The 10,904-nt window shown below is 34.4% G+C and overlaps 1 protein-coding gene across 1 annotated transcript in view; it reads left to right on the forward strand.

Moving 5' to 3' along the window:
• The window catches only part of LOC127866882 (voltage-dependent calcium channel gamma-5 subunit-like), a 105,386-nt gene extending 101,482 nt beyond the window's left edge, over positions 1 to 3,904 (forward strand). Inside the window, exons 4-5 of the mRNA XM_052407717.1 lie at positions 1,721 to 1,861; positions 3,008 to 3,904. Of these exons, the coding sequence (XP_052263677.1) occupies positions 1,721 to 1,861; positions 3,008 to 3,546 (680 nt within the window). The 3' untranslated portion in view covers positions 3,547 to 3,904. The remainder of the gene's footprint in view (positions 1 to 1,720; positions 1,862 to 3,007) is intronic.
• Positions 3,905 to 10,904: the final 7,000 nt, after the last annotated feature.

The following is a 10,904-nucleotide window of genomic DNA, read 5'->3' on the forward strand; positions in this document are numbered from 1 at the left end:
CGATGATAACTTAAGAAAGCTTATGGCTAGGATCATGAAACTTCATAGGTACATTGATCATGACTCGCAGATGACCCCTATTGATTTTCAGGTCACAAGGTCAAAGGTCAAGGTCACAGTGACAAAAAAACATATTTACAAAATGGCTGTCACTACAACTGAGAGCCCATATGGGGGGCATGCATGTTTTACAAACAGCCCTTGTTTTATGAATTGGCTACGTCTGCTGTTTCAACTACTGCAACAAGAGATATGACTACTACAAAACACGAAAAAGAAAAATTTCTGTATAAAATATGAACTTGCAGTCCTACTGTTGTGCTACTTAAAGGTATATATTTGTGTGAATATTATAAACACCTGTCATACAAAAGAAAGGTTAGTGATCGCAACGCAAAACACGTATTTGTGAACACAATTCGGATAATATGAATAATATTGAATGTATTTATCCATACAAATTACTTTTTAAATTATTTAATAGTCAATAAAAACCTTCCGCCGACAATTTTTCCTTTCATTAACTTTCTTATGAATTCATTTTTTGTCAACAAATATTAACTACATGCCACAAAATAATATGGTAATACACTCGTAATTGTCAACGTTCGTATATTCAACAATAAAACACACGAATGAAAATAAACCGCGTGTTGGAAGAGAACTGTCAACACATATTGACCATCTATCCTAAATAGACATTAAATCTCGCTTAAACCTCACGTTTATGATTATGTGTTTTTTCATGAAAACTTTGTTTTTATGAACAAACTATGTTTAATATAAAAATTTGTTGTTTACCATAGCACATATACTTTGACGAGTGATATTGATATAAGGTGTACACAATACAAACGCGGCATTAATAACTTACTGACATGTTCTACTCATTGACAACGCAAGAAGCAGCCCAAGCCTGAACGCAGTATGGTACCGTCCGTGTGTACTACGTGCAGTGTGCGTTGCACCAACATGTTCCAAATTATATTACACATAGTTATCACATAATGTAAGAATCAGATTGTTGTTATTTACTGGTCAATAAACAACTGTTGATCATTTGTATTAGTAACATTTGAAAAACACGGGCGTGTTTTGAATGTACTTATCAGAGTTGTATTAATTGTTGACAAATAAGACTCATAGGGTCATTGTCGACCTGAAATGGCCCACAAGTCAACCTGGGGTAACTAGAAGCCGATTCATGTAACTCTTCGGTGACTTCAACCCGATATTTGTCACCCGGGGCTGACTAGAAGCCTATTCATGTCACCCTGGGGTGACATGAAGCCGATTCTAGTCACACGGGGGTGACTAGCGTCGGCATGAAGTCACCCCAGGGTGACATGAATCGGCTTCTAGTCACCACTTGTGGGCCATTTCAGGTCGACAATGACCCATTGAGCACAAATAAGCAACAGCAATTCGACACTATTTCTTGTGTATATGTAAGCCACGTTCTGAGAAAATTTGGCTTAATAAATGTGCGTAAAGTGTCGTCTCTGATAAGCTTGTGCGTCCGCACTGGCTAATCAATGAGGACCGTTTCCACTTACACTGGATTTTCACCAAGAAGAGACTTCTTTAAACGGAAAAAAACATAAAGCGAAAAGCGTCGTCCCGCACAGGCAAATATGGAACGACACTTCACGCATTCATTAAAACCAGTTTTCTCAGAACGTGACTCACGTCTGTAATGGCTGTCCTCCTTGCCCTGCAGTGACCATGCGGCGGTCCACGTGGTTCCCACTGTCCAGCCTGGTCATTCTCCTCATCGCCGCCACTATATGCTTCGTGGGCCACTGCGAATCTGGCAAGAAGAATCTCACTTTTGTGAGTGGAATACTCTTTGTGCTAGCAGGTAAGTGTTACAGTAATATTTCGGTTTTAGCTTTCCTGAGCCCGTAGTGCTGATAGTGAACTTATGTGATCCCCCTATTATGGCGTCGTCAGGGTTTAGCCCATTACCCATCCAGAGGCAACATTGGTCTTGGTTAATATTGGTCAGAATTTTAACCTTGAAATATATATGATATGGTTGATTTTGGGGCCCTTGCGTTCAAAAACTAGGTCACCAGATAAAATCTTTGAACAACTGCGGATCCCTTTTATGACAATTCATATCTAGACCGAATATAAATTTCGCCTACGCTCGTCTAAAAACTAACTCAACAGGTCAAATTTTATGAACACCTTTTTGCCACTATACAGGCCAAATGCGTGATTCACACTAGATGAAATTTCGCCAGAATGTTTTACTTGAACATTTATAAGACAATTTTGAATCTGAGTCATGTGTGTCTAAAATCTAGGTCGCGAGGTCAAACCTTAACAAAAAACGTTATTCCCACGCTAAAAAAATACTCAACATTAATGAAACGTGTCTAAATGTTTATATTGACAGTATCTTGGTCAAATTTGAATCTGGGTCAAGTGTGTTGAACAACTTGGTCACCAGGTAAAATGTTCAAAAACTCATATAACCGATCTAGATACCACATTTATGACAAAATCTATAGAAAACTTGGTCAAAATTTTCACTATGTTGACACTTTTAATGCCATGTTTGAATCTCGGTCAAATACTATGACAATCGTTCAAGCATCTGACAAGAAAACTCCGGATGGTCTTATTATTTTATAAAATCTGTAATATGAAGGCGAGTAAATGGACGCATTTAATCCGTTTACAACCCCATAACGTATCAAACGTTAAATATTTCAACACAACTATCATTGGTGGTTGCAATCGAACAGCGTGGGTTGTACCTAAAATTTATATTTCAAAACTAAAAATTTGTTTGATCCGGATACAACCGTTTGGGGTACCTTGACATCAGGTGAGCTCTTCATGGTCACCAGGGCCGACTTGTTTCTGTTAAAGCTCGCCAATATTAATAGCAAGCTTTAACGTAATTTTATCTGCAACAAAATGCGTATTCTATTGCGGTTTTCTGGACTCATATTCGAAAGAAATATGCTAACAAAATGTCTCGTTTTCATTTAAGGTTTATGCACTCTGGTCGGCATTATCCTGTACATAGGCAGTATCACAGAGGAAGTTGGCAACAAGCCAAAAGTCTCATTGGATGATGTGCAATTTCTATATAACTATGGACCATCTTTTATGATGGCGGTCGGATCATTTGCTTTAACTGAATTGTCTGGAGTTTTCTCTGTTTATCTATATATTACGCGATACAAAAATGCACAAAAGAAGAAACGTTTACAGGCGCTTAAATCTGAATCGAACGCAAACAATCAGATTTGGCGCCACAAACGCTCGAGACCACATTCACGCGACAGATCTCAATCTCGCGAAAGATCACGAGATACCTCGTTGAGTAGGTCGGAGAGTTATTATACCTATACACCTATATCTGAAACCACATGTGCTTCCCATGAGCTCTCCAATTACTCGTTCCAAAACCAAAACGACACATCTAGAAATACTCTCTCGACGACGGTGGTCGAGACGTACGCGCCTAAGGACAGCTTGTATTCAGCAACAAACATTGACCACTTAAGAAAAACTACGCCTGTGTAGGTACATAGTTTGATATGGTCTGTTGGTAGTTTTAAACATGTTAAGTTTTCAAAGGAATATAGTGTAGTATGGAAATCAGAGTGGGTACGAATTAGTAATCAGTATGCAATAGGCTTGTTTGCGCGCGCATGTACAACGCAGGGGTGCGGAAATAACATGTGAATCAGCACGTTGTTGACAAAAGTTAAACAATGGCGATTTATAGGATGTGGTGAGACTGCTATCACAACCACAGGTGCACTGTGAGACTGCCATGTCGGATTTTTGAATTGGAGGAGGTGCATAATAATGATGCCATATTTAAAGTCATTCGCAGAGGGTTTATTTTTATTAGAAAGGTTGTATATCGATGTTTAGATGTGTAGCCCATGTATTCTTTGTTCTTATTTTCGATATTCTAGATGTGAACAAATTTAATCACTTTTAGTAGTAAAAAAATATGTTCTTAACTGTGTCTTGGTCTGCATTGTGTTCATGACAATTTGATTGTTGTGTTCTTAAAATATTGCCATCATCTGTTTATTAAAGTATATTGTTTTGACATTTAGATTTAAAGTGTAAAATATTCAATATTTTCAACGACGATATGTATTGTACGTGAATGTGGAGGTTTTATAATGATATTTATAGTGTTGTCAAATGTAAAATGTTGTCATATCTTTAATTTTTATACTCTTTTTCTGTTAAGTTGTTTTGGAGTCATCCAGATTTCGCAATATCGTTTGATATTATCAATAAACCGAAAGACAAAAGCCAGAGTATTTGTGCCAATGCGGTCCGTCCGTCATGCGTGCGCTAGTGATCTGTTTGTTTACTTACTGTCGCTAGTAAACGGTATACTGGTTATTTATATGAACCTCAAATTAGTACTCATTTACTCGATCGCTGCACCGAATAACCATTGCAGTTGTCAGTAGGAATTTTTTGAACATCTTCTCGACACATGACTCAGGACTTTCTTGAAACGAAAAATAGCATAAAAGCGAAAAGTGTTGTTCCTGATTAGCCTGTGCGGATTGCACACGCTAATCTGGGATGACACTTTACGCACATTCATGAAACCCCCTTTCACAGAAAAAGGCTCATTTATATATGAATGAAAGAAACGTAGTCTGATATAAATGTATTGCTTTTGACTGGTAAATAAACTGCATTTACTGTATGAATAAGTTTACAGAAATGTTCCATGGTTGGTTCCCTACCAAAGCTGCTAGGAAACGACTTTTTCACTTCCCTTATGGTTTCACTTCGTAAGAGTCTATAGCTCAAAGTATGGACCACTGTGCTCTATATAGCTGTAAGTTAAAATTTAAAAAGGTTCTTTGAGAAACAATTCTCTTGTGTTATATAATAACGTTTAAAACATAGTTTAAGGTATCCATCAAACTCATTACAATGTGTCGACTCCGCCTGAGCTAATGATAACTTATTTTATATTTCTGCTGCAGTATCTCTTACTAAAACGTTTGGTAGATTTACATATTATTTAACAGGAACGTGTCGGTCCACGATTATGGTCAAATTGTTGGCAAACATAGTCTGCAAGATTGCAAAGATCTTTGTCGTTATTTGTCTACATATGGAACATAAAAATCGTTATTGTAAATCACTGCTATGATTTCGACCAAGACTATATGTTTAACCTATGCGTTAACAACATATTTAAAATTTTGTTTTTTGAAAGTTTGAAGGTGTCACATAACGGGGCATGTGTTTGAAGGTGTTACATAACGGGGCATGTGTTTGAAGGTGTCACATAACGGGGCATGTGTTTGAAGGTGTCACACAACGGGGCATGTGTTTGAAGGTGTCACATAACGGGGCATGTTTCCTTTATAGCATGTCGCTTCCTATCGTTTTTACGCACTACATAAATTAATAAGCCAGTTTAGTGTAAAAGGCATTGATGGGTATGTTGAATACGGTAAGAAAGACAGCAACTATCTAAATGAGTGTGTATATAAGTCATGCCAATAGCTTAAAAGTGACTATTTGTTGTGCATAAAATCGCCAAGTTCATTTTCGAATGGTTTGGCTTTGTATCTTTTCTGTTAGATTCAGAGAAAATTATATTGTGAAATGTAAACAACTCAAAACATATAAATGAGTTGTTATAGTTACCATTTTAACAGTGTATGTGGCCTATTATAATTTACTTACTGAATATTCATTTATGAACATGTGTTGTAATGAGTGTTTATTCCATATTTCTATGTTTATTCCCGGTTGGATTTTTATAATTCTCATTTATCATAAAACAATAAAAATATGTAAATAAAAATCGTTTGTTTGTTTGTTTGACTACAACAAAAAACAAATTGAAAAAACAACAACTGATTATACGGTATTATTACCAAATGATGTGGCAATATTAACTAGTAAAATTTTGTTAAATGTAATAAACCATCTAAAGATTATATAGAACTTACATTTATAACATTAACACAATATCTAGGTACATTAACCTTCCGTAGCAGTATTTTTGCCAAACGTCTTTACCGAGATAAATATTACTTTTAGGATAAGTTGCTGCATTTGGGTGTAAGCATTGTTTTATATTGGATTTATCTGTAATATGCAACGTCTCGACATTGTATTGATCTCGTCGAGATCTGTCAACAGAATTATGTGTGCTTTGACGCTCACTCTCCCCTGTGACGCATTCCTGTCGCCCTCGTACCTCTCTGTCGAATAGACTTCGGCTGAATGCGCCTTAACACACAGTAAAATGTCACTGTAATATAACATAATGTGTGTTTGTCGGATTTATTGTAAGAAGTCCAATGTAGTATCAATTGTCTGCATACGGGGATAGAGGTTAGATAATTAGCGCTCATTGTATCATTGTCGATCTGAAATTGCCCACAAATCACCCGGGAGTGACTAGAAGCCGATTATTTTCATCCCCGGACGACTTTAAGCCATTTCAGGTCGACTATGACCCAATGAGTTTAGCGCATTGGGTCATTGTCGACCTGAAATGGCTTGAAGTCACCCGGGGGTGACTAGAAGCCGATTCTTATCACCCTAGGGTGACTTCAAGCCGCTTCATGTCATCCTTGGATGACTTTAAGCCGACCGGGTGACTAAAATCGGATTGAAGTCACCCCAGGGTGACATGAATCGGTTTCTAGTCACCCCCGGATGACTCCAAGCCATTTCAGGTCGACAATGACCCAATGAGCATAATAAGCACATCTTATTACAGCGTGTATTTGCTTACCTTAAAGGGATCTTTTCACGCTTTGGTAAATTGACAAAATTGAAAAAAGTTGTTTCAGATCCGCAAATTTTCGTTATAGTTTTGATATTTGTGAGGAAACAGTAATACTGAACATTTACCATGCTCTAATATAGCCATTATATGCATCTTTTGACGATTTTAAAACCTAAAAATTATAAAGCGTTGCAACGCGAAACGATTGAATAATTTGGAGAGTTCTGTTTTTGTCGTTAAATTTTGTGAAACTACGAAGATTGCTTATATAAGGTATAAAATACGTCAAGAATGTGTACTCGGCGGAATAGCTCAGTAGACTAAAGCGTTTTTACTTCAGGACTCTGGCAGGACTCCAGGGGTCACTGGTTCGAAACCTGCTCCGGGCAATGTTCTTTTCCTTTTTTTAATTTTATTCTTGATTTTTTACTGGTGCTTTTACGATCCAATGTTTACATTTATCAATATAAAGCATTTAATGAATAAGTTAAAAAATGCCAAAATCTGTGAAAAGGCCCCTTTAAGCGCTAATCGATTGTTGATCATTTTAACCTTCGTCGACAATGAAACGCATGACTGTTAATTGCCTTCAAATTAAATGCTCTCTCAAGAATTCTGTCATGGACGAAGCTCGTGATGTGCAACAAAAATGACCTGCTATGGGTATGCGACACAGCAATATGATGTCTTGATACAACAGATCCATAAAATACGCTAAAAAGGCTTCTTTACTAACTTGACATTCAGTCATTTACAAGTGTCAAGTAGGAACCAATTAGGGTAATATTCAGTTTAGCATAAATTAGAGACTAACATAATTATAAAATTGAACTAAAAAAAAACTGAAAAACGTTGATAGATAACAAACGCTAAAATTAAAATAGAACAACATCCAAGATGGACTTTTGTCGGAAAAAAACTTGTAAAGGCCAACAGCATTAAAAACATTTCGTATTCTTAAAACAAACACTTTGAACAATTGTACTATTGTTTTGTTTGTGCAGACGTGTGTTTATACGACACTCTTGCGCTTTTTTCCGTTTTTCTTCCAAATGTTTTTTTTCTAAAACATTTTAATTTTGATACACATTTTATTCACTATCATACACAACATTGATATATTCCTCTCTAAAGTGTTTTAAATATAGGATATTTATAAAATGTCATGAAAACCTTAAATTGCCACTTTACACGAGTCATATACATAATTAATATATCTCATGTGAACACGAGTTTCGTGTTTTGCGTACATATATTTAAAAACACCAGGTTTGTTTTAATTAACCACAACATATCAATGGGCTTGCGGTACTGTGGTAGATTTTTAGTTTCGATTATTGTAAATGTTCAGCATTACTTTTTCCTCGTTAATATCAAAACTACAACGAAAATGTACACATCTGAAAAAAATCAATTTTGTCAATTTACCAAACCTGAAAAGGTCCCTTTAAAGGAACTTGTTCACAGACTTTGGCATGTATGGAAGTTTGTCATTAAATGATATAAATTGATGAATGTAAGCATCAGATCAAAATTCACCACATAGTGAGTCGTACATTGTATACTTTATCTAAGCAATCCTCATAATGCCGCAAAATATAACGATGACAACAGAAATCTCCAAATTATTCAATCGCTCACCGTTTGTAATGCTTTATAATTTTATGGTTTTTAAATTGTCAAAACATGCATATTTAGGATATTTTAGAGCATAGTTAATGCTTAGTATTACTGATTCCTTGACAATATAATAAATTAAACAAAAATGCGTATATGTGAAATATGTTTTTCAATTTTGTCAATTAACCGAAACATGAAAAGGTCCCTTTAAGAAAAATCTGTCCTTAGACAAAAATCGTTATGTTTTCACACAAATGACATATAAAACAAAATTTGGTAAAGACTTCTTATCCTCGCCATAGACTTAGAAATCACATGTTTAGCAAATGATGTATGTGGAATACAACTGCGCTTCTGAATAAGTTTTATTGAGTATTGTTAAAGTAAACATCGAATTTGTTTTGGAACATAACATGCTAGCCACAGGATAATCAAATTGTGCGTGTAATCTGTTATGGTGTTTATTTTCATAAACACTCTAGCATGTTACAAGTTAAATCAAACAAGGTACAATTACGGATGAAGGTATGTAATACATTTTTTTTTTATTCAATATCATACATACAATGTAAACATGTATATGATCATACAATATAGTGATATACAAAGCAATAAAGTTCAGACATGTTTTACAAGATATGCTAATATATATTTATTTTTTTTAGAGAGAAAAGAAAAGCACAACAGAGTAATAGTTATGAAAAATGATGAGTTGTATAAAGTCGGAAGAAAGCATACTGGACTTGTGTTTTTTGTTTTATATTCACAATGATCTTGTCAGATTAAAAAATAAAAATTAAAAAAAATAAATAAACAAAACTATTTTAGAGAGATAAACTAACATTAGGGTGAAATGTATATAAGTGGACAAAACATTATGAGAATTTAATCCGATTCCATTTTTGTTCAAAGATTTGTAATGTGTCATTACTGAGGGCTATTTCTTTCTCAATCTGGATTTTTAGTTTAAGACTATGGACAAAGCAATTAAAATTTGGTACTTGTTTTTTGTACTTCATGTTTAAGATAAAATATTTCATCAATATAACCATAAAATTCACAATATTATTACAGTCTATTGATTTCAATGAGTTAATTCCGAAACTTACATTTAAGAAAGATAGTTTAACGTTAAGTCGATGTTGTTCAAGAAAAAATATTCATTGATTCCAAATAGGCTGGATGTGTTTGCACTCCCAAAAAAGATGTTCTATAGTTTCAATGTTTTCACTGCAGAAGTCACACAGATTTGAGTTAGATAATTTGCATTTAAAGAGATATTTATTTGTAGCTATAATTCTATGGATGTATTTATATTGAAAATTTCTCAGTGTGCTTTCAATAGTTGCTTCATATGGCATGGTAAATATGTGTTTCCAATTAAGTTCATTTTCTTCAAAAAGGACTTGCCATTTATTTTGGATTTTGGAGTTTTCTGTAGGGTTTTTAATTTGTAGTGTGTAAAATATTTTATTTGTTTTGTTTTTTCTTCCAAGTATGTTTTCTACAAATGTTGTTTGAGTACATGGTGTATTATTTGTATTGATTTCAGATTTAATATGTATGGGTATGCTTTTGATAAGTGTGTAGTACTTCAGAAAATTATTTGAAGGTATTCCGTATATGTAGCATATATTATCAAAAGAGTAGAAATCCTTAATTCTGTAGTCATATAATTGGTCGACATATTTAATGCTTCGTTCAAACCAGTCTTTATAGAAAAACGACTTATTGTTTGAAGTTATGTCTTTATTGTTCCATAGAATTGTTTTACTGCTAGTTTTGGTTTCTAAGTTATGAGTGACATCACTCCACGCTGATAGAACATCAGACAGAAATATGTTTTCGTTTGCAATGTCATGTAAGATAGTATTGCTGATGTTACATTCAAAGATTAAGGAGTCACCATATTTTTTTAGGATTTTCTGGTAGAATAATTTCCATTTACTCGTATTGGTATTATCTAGGTATCTTTTAACCCAGCTGCATTTGATTGCATTCAAGAATGAGTCAATGTTCGTTAATTGAATACCTCCATTTTCTACAGATTGAATTAACTGAGTTCTTTTTATTTTATCAGGTTTACCGTCCCATATGAAGTTAAATATTGCTGATTTTATATCGTTAATAACATTATTTGGTGGATTTGGGAGGACTGTTAAAACATATATCAATTTAGGAAGTGCAAACGTTTTCAATACTGTGTTTTTTCCGATTAGTGTAAGTTTACGATGATGCCATGATTTTAAGCAGTTTTTAAAATTCTGTAATTTAGGTAGTATGTTTTTAAGAACTGTATCCTTTTCATTATTTGTGAAAGTAATTCCTAACGTTGTGGCTTCATCGGATGTCCAATTAAATTTCATTTCTTTTTTATATTGAACATTACTTTGTTTTAATTTACCTACTCGAAGCACAGTACATTTACTTTTGTTTAGTTTAAGACCTGATGTAATTCCGTAAAGGGTTAGCGACTCTATTAGGTTATGGAAAGAATCGTAATTGTCATTTAAAAAATAAG

The sequence above is a fragment of the Dreissena polymorpha genome, chromosome 2, assembly GCF_020536995.1.
Source record: "Dreissena polymorpha isolate Duluth1 chromosome 2, UMN_Dpol_1.0, whole genome shotgun sequence".
Lineage (NCBI taxonomy): Eukaryota > Metazoa > Mollusca > Bivalvia > Myida > Dreissenidae > Dreissena > Dreissena polymorpha.